General features: G+C 32.1%; 1 protein-coding gene across 9 annotated transcripts in view; it reads left to right on the top strand.

Moving 5' to 3' along the window:
* The window catches only part of Cspp1 (centrosome and spindle pole associated protein 1), a 110274-nt gene that overhangs the window by 65021 nt on the left and 23142 nt on the right, over positions 1 to 22111 (top strand). For all 9 annotated transcript variants that reach the window (XM_046428535.2, XM_058573974.1, XM_046428532.2 and 6 more), the window contains 7 exons: positions 6244 to 6396; positions 10087 to 10199; positions 13948 to 14097; positions 14701 to 14847; positions 18328 to 18432; positions 20669 to 20735; positions 21324 to 21441. In XM_046428535.2, coding sequence (XP_046284491.1) covers positions 6244 to 6396; positions 10087 to 10199; positions 13948 to 14097; positions 14701 to 14847; positions 18328 to 18432; positions 20669 to 20735; positions 21324 to 21441 — 853 coding nt within the window. The remainder of the gene's footprint in view (positions 1 to 6243; positions 6397 to 10086; positions 10200 to 13947; positions 14098 to 14700; positions 14848 to 18327; positions 18433 to 20668; positions 20736 to 21323; positions 21442 to 22111) is intronic.

The raw sequence follows: 22111 nt of genomic DNA, 5'->3' as shown, positions 1-22111 counted from the left end.
TTTATCTACTGTCATGTGTAAGTAAGAAGAATTAGAAAAAAATCCAATTCTTCTGGCACCCAGTTTACCATAATTTATTTCTGGGCTCAGTTCTGTTTTAAAATTGAAAAGTATGATTCCTCCAATTTTGTTCTTTTTTTTTTCAAGATTGGACAATTCAACTTCTTTGCATATTTTACTATTAGTTGCTCAAGTTCATTCAAACGTGGTTGGATTTTCTTGGGATTGTACTATCCTAAAGATAATTTAGGACAAAAGCATCTTAATATCGAATCTTTTGAGCCATGAATGTAGAATATCTATGCATTTATTACTTCTAGTTAATTTCTTTCAGCAATATTTCAGGGGATTTTTAATATTAGATCTTATACACATACATTAGTTTTATTGTGTAGTATTTCATGTGTTTTCATGCTATTTTAAGTGATACATTAAAAATTTCAGTGTCCATTTGTGTTACTTGTATATAGAAATATGGTTCATTTTCACATATTGTTTTTGTATTCTGTCTCTGCTAAATTCACTTTTGTGGCTTTTTAAGATTTTTTTTTGCTGTTTGTTTATAGAGATAATTATGTCAACTTGTAAGCAAGGATAATTTTTGTTTTTTGCTTCTTTTGCTTGTGTTTTGTACTAGTTTGGAATTACAAACCATATTTTGAAACCATGAATAGACATCTCTTTCTTGTCCCCATAACTGTAGGTGGCAAGCATTCAGTTTTTCACTGTTTAAGTACCTGAAAGCTTTTATAAATTTTTTTTTTCTAAATCACATCGTGTCGTTTTATTCCTAGTTTTCTCAAAGTTTTCTTTGTGAATGTATATTGAGTTTTCTCAGCAATAAATGAATGGATATTTATTCATTTATAGATATTTATCCATCCATCTTGCTATGTTACTCAGGCTTGTCTCATGACTAGCTACTTAATGTGATTTTTACATTGTGATATTCAACTAATTTTGCTTTCCATGGAAAAAACCCTGTTTGGTAATGGTATATTGTCTTTTTAACATTTTGTAGAATTTTATTTGCTAATATTTTGTTAGGGATTTTTGCCTCCAGGTTCATAAAAAATATTCATTTGTTTTTATTCCCACTGAATAATGTTGTCTGGTTTCATAATACGAGTTGACAAGTATTTTCTCTTCTGTTGATAGAAGATGCAGTGAAGCTGTCTGAGGATGGGAATTACCTGTTTGGGACAATTTTAAACTATAAATTCAGTTTCTTTCATAGATAAAAAGATTCTCATGTTGTGTGAGCTTTCAAGATTTGAGTAATTCAGTAAGCATCCATTTCATCTAAGTTTTCAAATTTATTGGAATAAAGTTTTTTTATAACTTTTCTGTTTTTTTAAAAATGTCTATAGATTCTATGGTGATGACTCCTCATTCATTCCTCATATTTTTAATTTGTATATTCTCTCTCCTTTTTTTTTTCTTAGTCTGGCCAAAGGAGTATAAATTTTATTGATCTTTTCATAGAACCAGCTTCAGTTTTTACCGATTTTCTTTAATATTCTTTTCCGTTTCATTGTTTTTTGTTCTTTATTGTTTTCTTCCTTTATTTTACTTTATGCTGACTTTTATTTTTCTGATTTCTTTATGTGGGAGCATAGATTATGATTTGAGACCTTATATATTTTCTATGCATTTCTGTATGCTACAAATTTTTCCTCATTTCTTTACCCATGCTTCACAAATTTTGGTATATTGCATTCTTATTTTCACTCAGTTTAATTTTCTGACTTTCTTTGTGATTTTTCTATGACCAATCAGTAATTTGGAAGAGAAGTTTAGAAAAATTCCAAAGAGGTTACCACCCCATTTGTAGTCTTTTCTCTATTTTTGTTTAGAGAATATACTTTTTGTGATATCACTGATTTTAAATTTGTGAGATTTATTTCATGGACCACCAGTTATATTTAACTCTTAGAGATTGTGATCTTTATTTTTTTTAAATATATGCTTATATACATATACAATTTATAATTTATTATAATATATATGTTTACACTTTAAGTTAGGTTAATTTCAAACTATGTATTTATTACTAGTAGTTGTCAGAGGTAGAAATTTTGCTTGCCTCTCTGAATTAACTGATTACAAAGGTGTTTGAATGCCAGCCATGAATTACTGAAATTTTGGGGCTTATAAGTAATATTATAGCCATTTTCTTTAAATGTTTTAGTTCTTACTTCCACCACAGTATAAAGAGCAGCATCTAACTTGTAGAGTTAATTTTAATTTTGAAATGTTCATTTAGATCCACAAATATAAAGATTATAAAACAAGTAATGAAAAAATTAAGTACAATTTATATGTAATTTACCTGTAAGATCATACAGTTTAGCACTAAATTGTTCAAGGGATAAAATTGTTTTCCCACACATGAATCTATGACTTTTTGTTTGTTTGTTTGCTATTCTGTTTGTTTAGAAATATTCTAATGCTGACAATCTTATTTTAAATGATTTTTATTTAAGACCAATGTTCGCAGCTGGCAAATTACACTCTTGACCACAGTACTTTTTTTTCTTTCTTTCACTTTTTTGTTGATTTCAAACGTTTTATTTTACTACTTCACAAAAATGGATGAGGAGTGGCCAATAGATGGACAAATTATTATTTTTTTTAAGTAAAAATCAGTATGAATTTATCTTTATTGCTAAATCTGATTTTTAAATCTTAAATAATAATTACATATTCTATGAAATTCTTTTTTATGTAAAATACATTGAATAGTACTCTAATTGAGAGGTCCATGTATAATGAACAGTAAATTATGTTATTGATTTTGAAGTTTATTATTGTTTGTTTACTTATGGAATATTTATCTTTTAATGTATACTTTATATAGGTGACTATCAAAATGAGATTGTAGTCCCTAGGCATTCACTAGGTTAACAGCAGAGTTCTGGGTGTCATACTGGAAGGAGTGAATTTGCTCTACTGCAGTCTGATAATAGAAAAAAAATAGAAGAATATTGTGAGCAATTTTATTTATAATGAACTTCTCATTTACATAGGCCATTACTTATGCTGTTCTAGTGAATTGGAGTTATTTTCAAGTTATTTTGTTTTATTTCCAAACATCTCAAGGACTACAGCTAGTAGCATATGACCTTGACTTTCCCATCATCTTTCTCTTTTTATTCTCCCATATTCCAATAGATCTCGGGATTTGGTGATGATTTCACCAACCTACCCCTTTCCAGTCCTTGGCACTTTGGAGTTTTGTTGCAATCATCTTTTCTCTGTGATTTGGCCCAGTCCCATCTCTCTTACATTTATAGGTTTTCCACTTATTTTTCCCTTCTATCTCTGAACATGCTTAGTTATGCTTAGTTAACTTGTATTATTACACACAGATATTCTGCTCATTATGCTACTTTTTTATCATATAAAATATATTCAAAGACTGTTGTTGTCATTTAACACTTTCTTTTTGTTAAAACTATAATGGTTTGTAGTTTCAACCACTTTCTGTTGCTACGTTTTCAAAAATAATTGTTCTTATTTCAATTTAATGGTTTTTACTTAGACCATGTCTCTTTGAACTGACAGTTCCTTCAAGTCCTCTGCATTCTCTAAGATGCTATTTTTTGGTTCAGTTAAGATTTGTTGGATATGTATCATGAACCTATTTAGACTCTTCTCAGCTGTGAGCATGATCTCTTCTAAAGATTATTCTCTGACCTCATGATCCATTATCTGTTCTTTCCCCTCTCATGCCTTCTATTTCCTCCCATGTTACTCCTTGGGCCTTCAGATTTGAAGCCTTCCCTGCCCCTGATCACTTTTAAAAGTTCAGTTCCAGCCTGTCTTTGCATATCTGTACCTTTTATATTTGGGGGATTATTTGTACCTAGCATGCAAAACAAACTTAACTTTTCAAGTCAAGCTCATTTTTACTGCCATGTCCTGTTAAAGGTGTCATAATACAGTATTCAAACTAAAAGACACGAATGAGATCTTTTTGACTCCCTGTATCTAGTCAGTTAATAAGTCTAATGTATGAGTTCTGCTTCTTCAGTGTTTCTTGGATTTTCTTCATAGAATTTATTTGTACTACTTCCATAATTGAGATTTATTATGTTTACTTGGGTTCTTTCCATTTCCTCATTATTTCATCATCCTCTATTGTTTTTCATATCCAAGCTATAACATGTATCAAAAATATGACCAATTATTTTTATTCCATTCTCAGAAATCATTGAGGACTCTGGAGTTTTATTGCCTAAGTTTACATTCTTGTGCCATTTACTTGGCTTTGTGAATCTTTGAACAAATGGATTTAGTTCAGTTTTCCCATATATAATACTAGGGTAAAAATAACAGTCCCATATCATATGAATTATTGTTTAGTATATAAAAATGGTGAATATTTAATGTTACTTGCCATTATTACTAATACTGCTTCAACAACTACCAAAACTGTTTGTCCATTACCATCTTAGAATAAAATTGAGAACCCATCTGTGTGCCTTTTAGGACATTCCAGAATAGGCATCTAATCTACAGTTTCCTAGCTTATTTCTCATTACTCTATTACATGTATGTTGTACTCTAGGCAAGTTCACTACTTTAATGTTTCTGTAAGGCTCCTCATAATTTACCCTCTTGGAGCATTTTATCACATTATTGTAATTCTTTATTATTTTTTCTCAGTCACTTTTACCTTTAAAGCTTCTAGCCATTGTTATTCTTTTTTTTAATATTTATTTTTTAGTTAGACACACCGTCTTTATTTATTTATTTTTATGTGGTGCTGAGGATCGAACTCAGGGCCTCGCAAGTGCTAGGCGAGCACTCTACTGCTGAGCCACAACCCCAGCCCCATGTCATTTTTTTCTAGTCATCTTTACCTTTAAAGCTCCTATCCACTTTTTAACTTCAAGCTACCCTAAATATTATGATATGAACTTCCCTGATTCTAAGCTCCCATTCTTTTTTTTTTGTAACATTCACATCTTACTTGCCACATTCTGTTATTCTATGATTCATGTTCAAAATGCATCATTGAACATAATGTGCTTCCTCTTAAATACTTATATATTTAGGTTTGAGTTCATTTTTATTGCTGCAATTCTATGGCAGTTATTTGGGGAGAGAAGAACTACATTTTGTTTTGTTTAACTTTTTTATACACATTCAGGTATGTTGTGTTTCTAAGATTGAGGGGTTGTTTGACTCAGTTCTTGGTGCCCAGTTCTAGACTTTGTTGTGTGTATTAGATATCTATTACTGTACGCAAAACCACCCCAAAACTTAGTGTTTTAAAATAATAAACATTTACTCTCCTATAGTTTTGTGGATCTATAATTTGTGAGTGGTCCATAATTTGACCCATTTTCCACATGGCTCAGTGGGCATGATTAGTTCCTTGCCATATGAGCCTCTTCATAGGGCTTTTTGAGTGTCATTCGGCAGTTGGCTTTTTTTTGGAGCAAGTGATCCATAGATCAATCAAGGTGGAAACCATGTCTTTTATGGCATGGTTTAGAAGTCACATACCGTAATTTCTTCATTATCTAGTGATAACAAGTTACTTACACTGGGCATGATGGTGCACACTTTTGTAATCCTAGTGAATTAGAAAGCTGAGGCAGGAGAATCACAAGTTTGAGGCCAGCCTTAGCAACTTAATGAGATCCTGTCTCACAATTTAAAAAAAGGTCAGGAATGTGGCTTTACCAGTGGTAAAGTGTGTCTGGGTTCAACTCCCAATACCCCTATCCCCTTTCCCCCTACAAAATAAATGAGTTACTAACTCTTTATGACACTGCAGGGGAAGATAATTGAGCTCCACCTTTTGAGGGAAGACTGTCAAAAAATTTGAGGATATAAAACTCCATTCCACCTGAGTATTTGTTTTCATTTTATTAGAAGAGCTGATGGATTGGGGTAAATTAATTTTACCATGAAGTGTTTTGAATTGTTACTACATTTATTCTATATTGAATTCTATGTTATGAAATAATAGTGTTGGAGGCTTGTATGGAATGTCAACAGATTTATGTATCCTTAATTTTTCTACTAATTTCGAGTTTATTTTACAGGGTTATCTTTTGAAAATGTTAAAGTTTTGATGATTTTTGTTTCTATTTTCAGAGCAACAACTTATCATTGGATCACTCCCAGCTTTGTCTTATTGCTGTTTTTCTCTGATTCCCTATTTTAAGAAAATGTATTAAGCTACCAGTAAATTATTGAAATAAATGGTTTATTTTTCCCTCTCAGCTGATTTGAATAGGATGCACAGACAAAATATAGATGCCTACCATAACCCAGACGCAAGGACATATGAAGATAAAAGGGCTGTTGTATCTCTAGACCAAAATTTAGCCACTTCAAATGCTGAGAACATAGAAGATTCTGGAAATAAAAACTCAGGTTTTTAATCACATTCTATTTTTTTTTTTTTTTACATTTCTAAAGTTGTTCAGTAACATTTCTCTTCTATTCTTTGACACAATTCTCATTGTGATTTTGAAAAGTTGGTTCATATGAGTCAGGATATTATTTACAATACTTTTCTAAGAAGTTTTGAAAAAACTAAGAAGTAGTTTTGAAAAAAGTTGAACAGGGAAAGGTTGGTTCTTAATACTATGTTTTTTTTGTCTATTTTACCTATTGTTAACATTTTAAATTTACTAATTGGGGGACAGTTTTTAAAATCAAACACTTTTTACACCTACAATTTGCTTCTTTTTTAAAAAAACTAATTATTTTTACATGAGCTCATTATTATTATTATTTGCATTACAATTCTTAATATACCCTTATACCACAATTTATCATATCTCTGTATACAAGATATGTTGACAGCAAATTGACATCTTCATACATATATTTTGTACAATGATGAAGGTTTCTTTCTACCATCCATGCAATTCCCCTTCTCCCTCCCTTTCCCTCCCACCCCTCTTCCCTATCTAGAGGCAATCATCTTCCCATGCTCTTCCTCCCTACCCCATTTTGAGTCACCCCTCTTATATCAGAGAAGACATTCGGCATTTGTTTTTTTTTTTGGGATTGGCTAACTTCACTTAGCATAATCTGCTCTAATGCCATCCATTTCCCTGCAAATGCCATGATCTTATTATTTTTTAGTGCTGAGTAATTGTGTATAAATGCCACATTTTTTTTTTTATCCATTCATCCATTGAAGGGCATCTAGGTTGGCTCCACAGTTTATAACTATTGTGAATTTGCTTCTTATACCCGTTATTACATTAGTGAGAAAGCATCAGGTATGTTATGATAAATTGTACAAGTAAATTTTTTTTGCTTGTTTTAGTGATGACTTACCCTCCCTTGTAAAATCACAGTACATAAAGAAAAGAATTAAAAGTTTAATATCTGATCACAGACTTCTTTCTTAGCCAAATATATTTGCTTTATTGTGAAATAATTAAAATTTTCTATAAGTTGAAATTATTCAATACCTTTTTTATGACTTGCCAGAAAAAGTTGTCATCATCTTTCTCTATCAAGTATATATGAAAGTATATAATATATTTAAGAATCAAAAGAAATATAAAGAATATCCCACCTTGCAATATATTTTGATATTTATAAAAGTAACCATTTATTCACTCCCAAATTTTGCTTTTGTACTTTCAGAGAACTTTTGATTATAGACTAGAAAAGAACTTTACATTAGGATGTTCTCCTAATAAAATTTTTACAACCTTTTAGAACACCTTAGGAGATGGGTTGTTTGCTTTTTGTGGATAGCTTGTGTCATTATCTGATCTCTAATTATGAGAATATACTTTCTAACTTTGATCCACAACAGATTTTTGACCTTTGAGCCCAATTTTGATTTTTGGAGTACTAAAATTGGAATCTCTAATTTTATGAAATCATTAAATTTGTTCTCTTACTCTGTAGTAATTTAATGTGTAGTGTACTAGGAACATCAAAACAGTTTTTCATAGTATTGCTGCTAAGAAAATTTTGGCTTCTTATTATTAAGTCTTTTTCTCCTCTTCATTTACTGCTTCTTTCAGTAGTCTGTATTAAGATTTCAGTGCTATAGATCTCTTCTTTATCCTTTTCTTCCATACTTTGTATTGTTTGTAGATCTATCTCAGCCTAGAACTTATTCTTTATTAGTAATTACATTTTCAGGAGTCTAGCTCTGCTCCCCCAGGAAAAACACTTGGAAAATCAATAGTTTCCATGATTCTTTCCCAAGAGCATAAGACTGATGATTGAATACACACAGCAAGATTTGTTGTCTTGGCCTTTCTTTCCTACCACCAGGTTTTTATGCTGGTAGTGTTGCTAGGGATGCTTTATTTAAAAAAAAATCATTTATAAAAATCATAAATGTTTAAAATTTCCTTTTTTGCGAATTGAAAATTCCCTAAGTTCAATTTTGTTTTCCTAAGAATTAGCCTCAAATAAATAAACCTGTTACATACAAGAAGCTATCCAAACCACCTAATTTGTCCTTTGCCATATAAATCTGTATGTGTGCACACATACACATTCACACATGTGTGCTTACATACACATACATATGTGCCATTTAGTATTTTTTAAAAGGCCTTAGAAAACGTCAAATATATCTGAAAATTGAATGTTTTAATGTATGTTTAAGGTTCATTATCCTGGTATGTTTTGTCTTCATTAGGCCTGTTTTTTTAGGCCCTTTATAAAGTTCTATTTTTCTTTTTTAAAAAAATTTTTCTTATTGATTCTGGATTTTTTAAGTTTATGGTTATTACATGGGCTGATGTTTATAAAATCCAATACTAATTTGGCTTACAATTACATGCCTAGATGCATTCTATTTTCTTTACTTTTTTTTGGTGGTGCTGGGGATTGAACTCAGGGTCTCACACATTCTAGGTAAGCACTATACCACTGAGCCACATCCCCAGTCCCTCTGTTTTCTTTATATAGGGTAAATGTTTCCCTGTCATTTTTTTTAAAGTTATTTCTAAAAGAACTTATTTTCTCAGTCTTGAATATTTCTTCATTAATTACCCCCAAAGGTTTAGAATGAGAGTGAACATAAGGGTGAAAGATAACATTCAATTTTGTTTTATTAATCAGTTTTTCCCCACAGCATGAGATTTAAAAGAACCTTCAAGGTGTATGTTTGGTTATGTTTTCATTAGAAACATTTTCTAGTGGGGAAAAAAAGTATTTATGATATTTAAGTTTTGACTTGACTTTCTGCTGATCTATTCAAATAAGCCTTAGTAAATTTAAATACAAAGGCAAAGTAGGCTTGAATGACAGGTAAACTGCAAAGCAGTCTGCCTAAACGAAATGACACAAGTGAGGGAAATACGTGCTTTGGATTGATGGTACAAAAAAGGAGTTAGTAATTAAAAAAAATATAAAGTTATATGAGGCTTAAATGTCATTTTTTATGTTTGCATTCAGAGAGATTCCTAGGGGATAATTGCTTCTTCACATTGCTTTTATGAAATAAATTTTCCCTTTAAGAATATATAATAATATATATATAGGTAAAATTTTTATTATTTATACTTATAAACCACTAATTCAGTAGTTTTAAAAATAAAAGCTGTTAAAATGATTAAGATTAATTCTAATTTGTTAAAAATGTCTTATAGCTGATTTGCTATCCTATATTTATATTATGGTTGAGAAGAATTTTAGAATTACCTATTTTAAAAAACAATTTCAAAACTTTTAATTGTGTATGTAATGCATTTTAATACGTGATTAAGAACTATTCTTAAGCATAGGGTATCAACTGTATAAGAATTTAAATATGTATTTTTTTCCTCTTAATTTTGGTTTGTAGCTTTTTCTATGATGAGAATTGTTTAGGACTATTAGTTTTTTCATTTCTGTAGTGTCTTTCAGCTATAGTATCATTTTCAACTATTAATTTAGTTATAGTCTTACCATTTTTCTTTTTCTTTCTACGTTTTTTTCTTGTCTTCTGATTCTAATCTCAATTTTCCTCTTTGGATTTTCTTCTGGATTCTGTATTTAGCACAGCTTTCCTAAATAAGGATTGATTATCAAATTTTCATTCTTTAACTTTTACATTTTTCTAATGGTTTATTTTTGTAAAATGTCTTATTCAAGGTCATATGCAAACACAGAGCTCTCCTTTTGCTCGGGGAAATATATTTTGTGAACCTCCAACTGATCTTCAGATTAAACAGCAAGAATTATACAAGAATTTTCTTCGTTTTCAGGTGAAAGGCTTATTTGATCATATTTTAACAGTTCCATAGGAATTCTATAAGCTAATCTTGTAGAGATTTTTTTTTTTAAATTCACAGGATGTATTTTTAATTCTAAAATCCCATGTAATTATCTAAAATATCTAATTTATACCAAATGTAGGTAGTACCAAAATTATGTTATTACTTCAGATATATCTGAAAAAAAGAAATGAGATATTTTATATATTGTAGTTGACTTTATATTTTCTAATCTTTCTTTCTTTTCTTTTCTTTCTTTCTCTCTCTCTCTTTCTCTCTTTCTTTCTTTCTTTCTTTGTGTTGGGGATTGAACCCAGGGCTTTGTGCATCCAAGGCAAGCACTCCACCAACTGAGCTATATCCCCAGCATTTTCTAAACTTTATTAGGCAGTTAGTTAATAAGTCAAAGAATGCTGAGATTTCAAGAATTCACTCAAATATTAGCTACTACCCAAGGGTATTGGTCTCTCAAATTGTGTAACACTGCTGAGGATATAGAATCATTTATTAAACTTGAAGTACCTTGTGCTCTATTGCCTACCGTGATAACAAGTCAAAATTTAAGTTGCTAGAAATTATTTACCCATGGTCTAATGTACAATTTAACCCTCTCCCAATATCTGTCAATTGTATAGCTTTTTTATTGTTTATAAGATACTGTTTTACATGTGGTATCTCATTAAACTTTAAAACTCTCTGAGGGAAGATATTTTTATCTCTATTTTAATATACATAGCTGATACAGAGACTTATCAGGCTTGTCTATGGTGACAGAGCTGTAAGGCCAGTGCTTGAAGTCAAGTTTCTTGACTTCAGGTATCATATTTGTAGGTACCACATTTATACTTATAGGGACTTTTAGGAAGTCTTTCACTTTGAAAAAAACCACTAGTACCATATTTCATCACATAATCATTGCAGATATTATGCCAAACTTTTTTTCTGCAAAACAGTGAAGTGTGATCCTTTTTGTGAAACTTTTTTAAAATTGTTCTGTTATTACTTAAAAATCACCTATTATGCCAGGTGCTGTGGTGCATGCCTGTAATCCCAGTGACTCCAGAGGCTGAGGCAAGAGGATTGGGAGTTCAAAGCCAGGCTCAGCAATTTAGTGAGGCCCTGAGCAACTTAGTAAGACCCTGTCTCAAAATAAAACAGAAATGGCTAGGGAGGTGGCTCACTGGTTAAGGGTCCCTGGGTTCAATCCTTGGTACCTTAAAAAAAAAAAAAAAATCACTTGTTATTAAACTGTCTTGTGCAAGATTAGAATGCTTGAGATAACTCTCATGAACATATGTTAAAATTGAATAATCCAAATGGATACGTTTAGTAAACATTGTTATTGATTTTTATTGAATAATCCAAATTGATACATGTTTAGTAAACATTGTTATTAACTATTGTGCATTATAGTTGAAATATTACACTTGAGAAAATTTACTAATTTCTCATAGTCTTAGAAAATTTAATTCTCTTTGACCAAAAATTCTGTACTGCTTTCATTTGTTTTATTATCTGACATGTTGTTCCCAGGATCATGCTTATAAGATGTGCTTAGCATTAATACTTTAGTGCTCTAAATAAATCACACAAGTTGGATTTTGAAAATATACTGACAGTGTCCTTGTGCTGAGAATTCTAGGCTTATGATTATGGTTCATAGTTCATGAAAAGACAACTGAGCATCATATGCTACTGATGAATACATTGCTGTTCTGTTTACCTTTTAAGTGGTGCAAGGAACAGAATTATACTGTGCAATAATTATGAGATGAAATGTCACAAACCAATTTTGGGACTGAAAAAATAGGGTTTGACAGTTATGTGGTGAATGTGATTATGTGGTAAAAGTGTGATTATATTAGTTTCAGTTTTCAGTTCTTCTACCGTATAAATCCTCAGTGTACCCGTGAATAAACTGCGTTCATATGATGGTTTTCAAAGTTTTTTTTTAAGAGCCTTTTAAAATCTTTTTCCCCTCCTCAAGCAAAATCTAACAAACAGAATTCTAAAAAAAATGTAAAATAGCTGAATGGTGTTTATTATTACAATTTACAACATGTATTATCAGACAGGAAGTATCCAAACTGAAATGTCAAAATAAATGTTTTAAAATGTTTAATTTTTGCATAAAGATGGTAAGAGAAGCTTTAGTCCAAGATCTGCATAAATAAATAAATAATAGAAGCTCAAGTTAGTACATCAGAAATCTTCATGCTGTTAAAATTTGTTAATACTTGTGTTTGATTTTTTTTTTCATTTTTTTAAAGTTGTTGATAGACATTTATTTTATTTATTTATTTTTATGTGGTGCTAAAGATCGAACCCAGTGCTTCACACATGCTAGGCAAGTGCTCTTCCACTGAGCCACAATGCCTGCCCTGTTAGATGATTTAATTACAGCTTTAAACATAAATTTTAAAACTTAAATTTAATAAGAAAAATTTTAACAAAGTATTTGTAGAACCCCAGTGGCACTTCGGCATTATAGAGTTTGAAAACCATGACCTGGAAGATAATTTTCCTCTTTCTGTTGGAGGACTGTGTAGCATTCCTGTTGATATTGAGCTTTAGATTTATTAGATGTGTGATCCATTCATAGTTTACAAACTGGTATTTGATTTTGATGGAGAAGAAACCATGTAAGTGTGATTATTTTCATGCAGTAAGAAGAAGGGTTGAATATGAGATTTTTTGGATCGTAAGTGGTGTTTTGTCTACATATGTTGTATTTGAATAAGAGATCCCCTGCACATTGCTTACTACGAAATACGAGCCTTGTACATATTTAATAGTGTGATAAATATTAGAACAAGCCTCAGGTATATAAAATCATGGGACATGTGAGACAGTTCTCATTATTGAAAAAAATCGTCAGCACTTAGTAGAGCAACTTTGAAGCTAGAGGAGATGGAGAAAAAAATATAATATGAACAACCAAACCCCTATCTGAGGGTTACATCTCTTTTCATGATTTTAAACCAGAGTCATGAATACGTGATACCCATGCTGCCATCTTCTTTGCCTCATTCATGGAAGGTTTAGACTGTTTTAGGGTTCTCTTCCCTTTAATTCTTAGACTGTGCCTTACTTTATTCTCCCCAACTCAAGACTACAGGTTCTAGGTAGCACTTAAGATGAAACTTAATTCTAAATCTTTGTATCCTAAAATCATCTTACACTTTAATAGATTTAGTTTAGGTGTTTTTTTTTTTTTTTTCCTTTCTTAACCATCCAGTAGGTATAAAAGGAGAAAAGAACATCTTGGGGAAATGATTCTCATATAAATAACTAAAACATTAATTTCACTGTTTGAGAATACGAATCAAATATAAGAACTTTAAGATATAATAGTAGCATTCATTATAGAATAATATAATCATGAATATTTATCGAGGGCCTTTTATATAGAAGGGATTTTTTTCTGCTTTTTATGTTGTTTCACTTTCATTCTTTGAACACTCCTTCAAGGTTTATGTATTAACTCTTCTCCTCAGATGAGAAAATTGAAGACCAGAGAATTTCTTAAGTACACACAGCCTGTAAATATTTGAAGCTGAACTTAAAGCTTTTAACAGTGCATCATGTAGCCTTGTTAATAAAATACAGGAAACTGGAAAATTTAGGAACTTGCAAACAGAGGGTATAAGTGTTGAATTTGTACGATACCAGGAAAAAGTAAATGCTGTTCTGACTTTTAAATAGTTTTTCAAAATAACAACTAAGTTTAATACTTTAGATTGAAGAAAAGAAACAAAGAGAGGAAGCTGAGCGAGAGAGACTGAAAATTGCAGAAGAAAAAGAAGAAAAACGGCTAGCAGAACAGAGAGCAAGAATTCAGCAAGAGTATGAAGAGGAACAGGAAAAGAAAAGGGAGAAAGAGGAGGAGGTGCATTTTTTTTCCACTACTCTATTTCACTACTTAGCTGAATGTGAAATTGTTGTTTTGACTTGAAAAAAAATGTTTGTTACTTATAAGGGAGAATAGTCTTGAAGTACATTTTTAAAACATCAGATTAGTATCCATTCACTGGATATTATTTTATTGAGGTAAAAGCTAATTTAAGTGATAAATGATTCTTTTAGTCAAAATGTAGTTATAGGCTGGCCAGACATGGTAGTATACATTTGCAGTCCTTTCTACTCAGAGTGAGGCAGGAGGATTGCAAGTTTAAGGCCAGCTTCAGCAACTTAGTGAGAACCTGTCTGAAAATGTAAAATAAAAAAGAGCTGGGGAAGTAGCTCAGTAGTAGAGCACTCCTGGGTTTAAAGCTTCTGGGGGAAAAAGCTATATAAGCTCATTGAAAATGTCAGAAAAGATGTATTTGTCAGAAAAGATGTATTTTATTAAGTAGACAATTTCTTTATTTTAAAGAGCACTGTGTCCTCTACATCTTCAGTTTTATCTATATTTCAGGCAAATAAGAGCAAAAAATTTAAAATAGTCTAGAATGTATACATGAAGTGTATATTTTTTCTCTTATTTTTAAAGCAAAGGTTAAAAAATGAAGAGCTCATTCGGTTAGCTGAAGAAAGACGAAAAGAAGCAGAAAGGAAAAAGAAGGAAGAAGAGGAAAGACATAACTTACAACTTCAGCACTACTATGAAAGAGAAAATATGGTTGGAGAAGAAACAAAGGTAAATTTCAGTCAAAAATGTCAGTCAAACCCATATTTTACCCCATATGCACTGTGAGAATTGTAGAGTTTTTAGAAAAGGGGAGAAAGAGGAGATGGGCTTGTGTTTTCCTGCTTTGTCTTATTACTGAATTTGGGTGCTATCTACTGAACTTTTCTGTTCGAGGTGCTAATACTGTGCGTTGGTAGTTCTTTCTGCCCGGTGAATATAACATGTTTATTTACCTTAGACAATTCTCAGTCTTGTTCTTCTGTGATTATAATCCAAAAGTGGTTTATGGACCAATACTCTGTGAACTGTGTTCTTTTCATAGTAAGACTAAATACAGAAATTGAGAATGTTTTGAAACTTTTCTAACAACTTGTCTAAGTAACTTTATGTCTGTTCAATCTACTAATAAAAATATTGGGTTTTGAATTTCATATTACTGGAAATTTGTTTTTATTTATTATAATAATTCTTATTCTATTTTATACAACTTTCTACTATAAAATGGAAATTAAGAAAGAAATGGTGGTTTGCTACAAACTGGTTTTTGAAAACTGTCTGAGTTAAAAGGTTCATGTTTCCTGTTAAATGCACAAATCAAAGTTGTTAGAGGTTTCTTCTATAGAAAGATAATTGACTCTGTTTTTTGGTTACTGGGGGATTGAACTCAGGGGCACTCAACCACTGAGCCACATCCCCAGCCCTATTTTGTATTTTATTTAGAGACAGGGTCTCACTGAGTTGCTTAGTGTCTCACTTTTGCTGAGGCTGTCTTTGATTCTCCTGCCTCAGCCTCCCGAGCTGCTAGGATTACAGATGTTTTCCACATGCCCGGTGATAATTGACTCTGAAGAAGATCTAATTCACATCCTTACTTAAACTAACAGTTACATTTAAAAATTTGTGTGCATGAGTGTCATTGGGGGTTTGTTAGAAATGTACATTCCTGGGTTCCTACCTGCAAGGTATCTGAGGGGAAGATTCAAGGATGTGCATTTTATAGCTACCTTTTTGAGTTTTGATTTTGTTGGCCTGGAGACCATACTATAAAAAAAACTTTGTCTATCTTGTAAGTCTAGCCAATTTTGTATAAGAATATTGTTTTCAGGTATTTATGTTTATTCAAACATTATTTATTTAAGGCAAGATTTACAAAAAAGATTCATTTTAACTGTTAAATTACTCTGGTATCTTTAGGATGTGGTTTGGTATATAGCTCAGTGTATAGCCTACTTAATAGAACATGAGCCATTTCTGATAGACTCAACTGTGTTGTTTCATTTCTCATCCCATGGTTTTATGGTGATAGAAATGATAAGTATACACAGCTAGAATTTTGTTGAAAGATCGTTAATAAAAGAGAATTTAAAAGATCAGTACTTTTTGGTTTGTGTTGTTTATTTACAATGTTTTAGGAGTGCTAGGTATAGTTTTCATTCTTAGGATAATGTCATCTCATTAATTTAATAATAAATAAAGTTAACTTTTTTTGGAGGGGGGATTACCAGGGATTGAACTCAGGGGCACTCGACTGCTGAGTCACATCCTCAGTCCTACTTTGTATTTTATTTAGAGACAGGGTATCACTGAGTTGCTTAGCACCTTTTGCTGAGGCTGGCTTTGAACGTGTGATCCTCCTGCCTCAGCTGCCTGAGCCACTGGGATTACAGGCATTTTGCCACTGTGCCTGGGTAAAGTTTACTTTTTAGACAAGTTTTTGGCTCACAGAAAAATTGAACAGAAAATATAGATTAATTTTTATTTTAAAATTCATCATTTAAAAGTGAGAGTTGTGAGTTTCCCACAATTGTGTTTCTACCAATTTCTTGTGTTTAACAAATGCTGCTTTTAAGGAATTATTTTATGACTGTTAGTTTAATTGTGAAGTACCATGAAGTTTTAAATCAGCTTTTATGCCATTTTATGAATTTTGTTTCTTGATCACAAAATTAACATTACTGCTGTCGTGTATTTTTATTTTTTAGCTGTCATATTTTGTATTTATGTATTCCTGATATATATTTTTGATTGCTCTTTAGTTTTTAACTTCTATCATCAGATTTTGATTTTTGAGTTAGCTTGTGTATTTATTTATTTATTTTTGGTAATTGAACCCAGGGGTGCTTAACCACTGAGCCACATCTCCAGTCCTTTTTTAAATATTTCATTTAGAGACGGGGCATTGCTGAATTGCTAAGTGCCTCACTAAGTTGCTGAGAATGGCTTTGAACTTGCCATCCTTCTGCCTCAGCCTCCCGAGCCACTGGGATTACAGACGTGGGCCATCGTGCCTTGGCTAGTTTGAATTTTTTTATATGAACCTTAGAGTTATCTTTTAATTAGTGTTAGCTAAATCCACTTATATTTATTGCAACCAATAAGTTTAATCATATAACTTAATTTCTGATGTTTTTGGTTTTTTTTGCTTCCTTGATATTTATTTTCATTTTACATGGACTATGCTTCATTTACTTCATCCTTATTGGTGCTTTAGAAGATTTATATTATCTTTATAATTCAGCCTATAGGTTTTTAAAAAACCTTCCTCACATATATTTCTAATTTTTTCAATGTCAACAATGAACCTAACTTATGATTTTCTGGCATATAAAACGAAGACTTTAATATCCACAAGTATATTCTGATCTTGTTTCCTTCCTTTCCTTTCTTTCTTACCCTTGTTTTTCTTCTCTTCATTTTCTTTCTAATTTCCCTCAGAAAATATTTATTGTATATTTTTGGGAGATTTATGCCTTCATATGAAGTTGAAAGCTATAAATAAGCTTTAATAAACTATAAACTGAAATCTCATTTATTTGGAAACACAGAACCTTACTAGGATCTGAAAAAAATCTCCTCATCCATGATGGTTTTGGTAACAGGAGATAAAGATTTTAGAGGTTGATTTATATTGTTTTACAGAAAGGAGTTTTGTTTGCTTCTTTTTTATATCATCCTATTTACCTTTTATTATTAAGATGATATTTTTCAGCCCGGTGCAGTGACTTATGCCTGTAATCCGAGCAGCTCAGGACCTGAGGCAGGAGGATTGCAAGTTCACAGCCAGTCTCAGCAATGTAGGATGGATCTAAACAATTTAGTAAGACCTTGTCTCAAAAAAAAAAAAAAAAAAAAGGCGGGGGCGGGGCGGGATTAGAGATGTGGCACAGTGGTTAAACACCCCTGGTTCAATCACTGGTACCAAAAAAAGATGTTTTTACTTTGGCTATTTCATTTCTATATTTGGAATACTGTTGCTTTAAGTTTGTTGATTTAAAAAAAATCCTAATCTTAGAGACATATTCTTTTAATTGGTATGTCTAAATTACTTTTATCATAATAAATCTATTTGATCCTATTTAATTGAATTTGTGATTCAGATAATATTTTATTAAGCAACCTGAATTTCAGTGGTGTTATACACCTCCAGTATATATAGTTTACATGTATATGTGTATATATTTCTGAATATTTTTATTTTTAATTTTTCAGCGCTTAAGACAGCCTTCTCCTGTAGTTCCTGCTCTTCAGAACAAAATTACAAGCAAACTCCAACGACCTCCTTCGGTTGACAGCATCATAAGTTCCTTTATTCATGTATATGCTTTTTGTTTTTGCTTGTTAATCTTCATTTACTTATTTTGAATTGATGTATTGGATGAGATTTTCTTATTTATATTTTGATAGGTTAAATTTTTTTAGATCTGAAATATAGGCAGTATCTCCATTAATCTGTCTGTTGCTGCAGTTTATATTTGGCTCCCGGAAGTTGAGTATTTTTGACAAACTATAGTTTAGCAAAAGGTTTTGTCCAGGCTCTTCAAGAAGGTCCTTTCTTTGAAAAGTTACCTTCTAGCTGCTATCGTTATGCTTATGAAGTCCCTTATATTTTACACTGAGTTATAATCAAAAGAGAACCAGGAAAATCTTTTAGAAGGGTTGATCTTTGAGCTAATGCTTGAAGAATGAGTAGGAATTTGCCATCAAGAGAAACAGGGTGAAGGACCTTTAGCATGCACAAATTGGCTAGATGGAAGACAGGACAGACGTGGAGAATACACTGTGGTTTGGTCTATATTTATGATGCTTTGTGATAAGGCAACAGAGAGGGTAGAGAACAACAGATGTAGGGTATTGGAGAGTACTGAGATTTAGACTTTATGCCATAGGCTTATGGATTCCAAATAGCCTAATTACCCAAATAGGCAAAGAAGCATTTTAGAGAAACATTTTCCTAAATTCCATCCCCTGAGAGTCTTGATTCAGTTGGTTTGTGGTACAAAATGCATGGAAATTCATTGCAGTATTAAGCAGGAGAATGACATGGCCACTTTAGTTTTGTATAATATTATCAGGCAGTAAAGACTGTAAACATGGAGACAAGTTGAGATGCTTTTGTAGAAGTCCAGGTGTGAGACTTTGAGGACTTAAAGGCATTGGTACAAAGAACTGAGAAGGGTGGGGGTAACACCCTTTATATGAAGACATATAAACAGTGGTATTTCTCTCTTTCTCCTTTTTTTTTTTTTTTTTGGTACTGGAATTGAACCTGTAGGTGCTTAACCGCTGAGCCATATCCCCAGCTCTTTTTTTTTTTTTTTAATATTTTATTTAGAGACAGGGTCTCGCCAAGTTGCTTAGGGCCTTGTTGAGTTGCTGAGGCTGGCTTTGAACTCTTGATCCTCCTGCCTCAGCTGCTCAAGCCACTGGAATTACAGGCATACATCACCACGCCCAGCAAAAAGTGGTATTTCTTGACCGAGTGTGTGGTAGGTAGGAGTCAATGGTAACTTTAAAGCTTCTGGTAAGGGTTACATAGAGTAGGGGGTTGAAAATATGAGCTGTGTCTGAGGAAAGAGTTTTAAACTAGATTTGTAGTTTTGGAAATCATTAACGTATTGTTGCTTAGCAAATTAGTATGATCCTCTAAGATGAATGTATAGAAGAAGTAAAAAGGGCTGAGAATGGAATACTGGGGAATTTAAAGTGTTTGAGAAACAGAGAAAAGAATAGACACAGAAAAGGTAAGAGAAAGTGGCAATGGTATCAGTTGCTACTGGCCAAAAATAAGGACTTAAAATAGTCACTAAGCCAGGCATGGTGGCGCATGGTTGTAATCCCATCCACTCAGGAGGCTGAGGCAGGAGAATTGAGAGTTCAAAGCCAGCTTCAGCAAAATTGAGTCACTAAGCAACTCAGTGAGATTCTGTCTCTAAATAAAATACAAAATAGGACTCAGGATGTGGCCCAGTAATCGAATGCCCCTAAGTTCAATCTCTGGTACCGAAAAACCAAACTAAACCAAAATAAAAAACCCCACCAAGGTGTCATTTGGGGACCACTTTGTGACTCTGGCAAGGGAAGTGCTGCTGGAGTAATAGGGTATAGAACAAAAGTAATAGTAGTTGTGTGTTGAGGAGTAAATAACAGTAAGGAACTAGACCCTGGAAGTATGCATTTATTATTCCCTAAAGAAACCTGCCTGTGAAGGGAAGGAGAGAATGGACAGTAGATAGTGAAGAAAGGTTTGGTAAGAATTTTTTTAAAGAAGAGGTAAGTTTTATGCGTAGACTGAGAAGAAGAAGTTGGAAAAGAAGAAGATAATTGAAAGCTGGACTCAATCAGATTTAGAGTATGGATGAAGGGATTGTCTTTTAATAGAGGCATGGATCCTTTTATTGTTATAAGAAGAAAGTTGAGACACAGTTGTGGGCAATTTTTATAGGTAGGAGAGAGTGTGGAGTTGGGTTCCTTTACATATAGGTAAAATTACTCCTTTTAAGCATTTGAGTAGAGGAGATATAATGACATGTTTGCCATTGTTGTTGAACAGGAAAGTTCCATGTCCAGGGCACAGTCTCCTCCAGTACCTGCCAGGAAAAATCAGCTCCGTGCAGAAGGTAAATTTTGAACCTGTATTCTACTCCTTGAGTGTATTTCTTTTTTTTTTTTTCCCTCACTTTTTATTTTGATGTGATTATAGACTTGTAGAAAGTTGCAAGAATAGTATAGAGAGGTGCTGTGTGCCTTTCCAGTCGGTTCCCCCAGAGTTAACATCTTATGTGGTACAATTTCACATCTAGAGAGGTAACCTTGGTACTCTCTATGTGAGACCTTCACTGATTTCACTAGTTTTTACTTGTATTTGTGTGAATGTGATTTTAGGCTTGGTAGGTTTTATTTGTGTAACCATGACTGCAATTTGGTTTCAGAACTGTTCCATCACTACAAAAGAACTCCTTTGTTCTTCCTCTCTGTAGTTATGCTGCCCATCCCCAAGAATCTCTCTTAGCATGAAATTCCTATATTATCAAAAAATGGGTTCTGCGGTCTTGATGACGTTCCTAAACGTGATCCATGTATTTATAAAACAATTCTTTCATAAGAATTTCTCTCTGTGCTTTTTAGTGTATTATAAGTTAGGCTGTGTTTTAGTGCTTTATCTTTTGTTCTTATTCTTGCCTTGTGTTTTACTTGGGAATTTGTAGAGGAGAAAAAAAATGTAATTATGGAATTATCAGAAATGAGAAAACAGCTTCGTAGCGAAGAGAGGCGTTTACAAGGGCAGTTGCTACACATGGACAGTGATGATGAAATTCATATAAGGTAAATTTAGAATTGCATTTTTTTTCTTGAGTTCTTTTATCTGTGTCACTTATTTAGTGATTCTATAATTTTAGAACATGACTACCTCATTTTGCATTCTTACTTTCCCTTTTTTAGTCTTATGCAAAACTAGGTGTAGAAACTTAGTCCTTAAGGGAATACTCATATTGGAGTAGAAAATTTCAGAATTGGAATAATCACTGAAAATCCCTTTGTATTTTTTTAATATTTTTTAAATTTATTTTTTATTCTAACTTGTTATATATGACAGCAGAATGCATTACAATTCATAATACACATATAGAACACAATTTTTCAGGTCTCTGGTTTTATAAAGTACCATTTTAGAACTGTGTTTTACATCTTCCTTCAATAATGTAATGCTTTCTGGAATACTTATGTTCTAGTAAAATCACAAAAATGTTTCCAAACATCTCTGAGCATTTTTACCAGAAGGACTTATAAATTTTCAAAGCAGTGTTCTTCAAATTGTAAGTTGTAATATTTTAATAGGTTCTGAAGTCAACATAGTGGGTAATTTATTACTCTTTTTTTTAAAGTAAACTTTGTATTTTGGAATAATTTTAGGTTATAGAAAAGTTGTAAACACAGTACAGTTTTTGTACACCCTTCATCCAGCTTTCCCTGTTGTTGACATCTTATATTACCA

This window comes from Marmota monax, unplaced genomic scaffold (genome assembly GCF_021218885.2).
Source record: "Marmota monax isolate L192 unplaced genomic scaffold, Marmota_monax_Labrador192_F-V1.1 WCK01_AAM20220418_F8-fsc00044, whole genome shotgun sequence".
In the NCBI taxonomy this organism is placed as follows: domain Eukaryota; kingdom Metazoa; phylum Chordata; class Mammalia; order Rodentia; family Sciuridae; genus Marmota; species Marmota monax.
The sequence above is the reverse complement of the archived record's forward strand: the minus strand, read 5'-3'. Positions and strand labels throughout refer to the sequence as shown.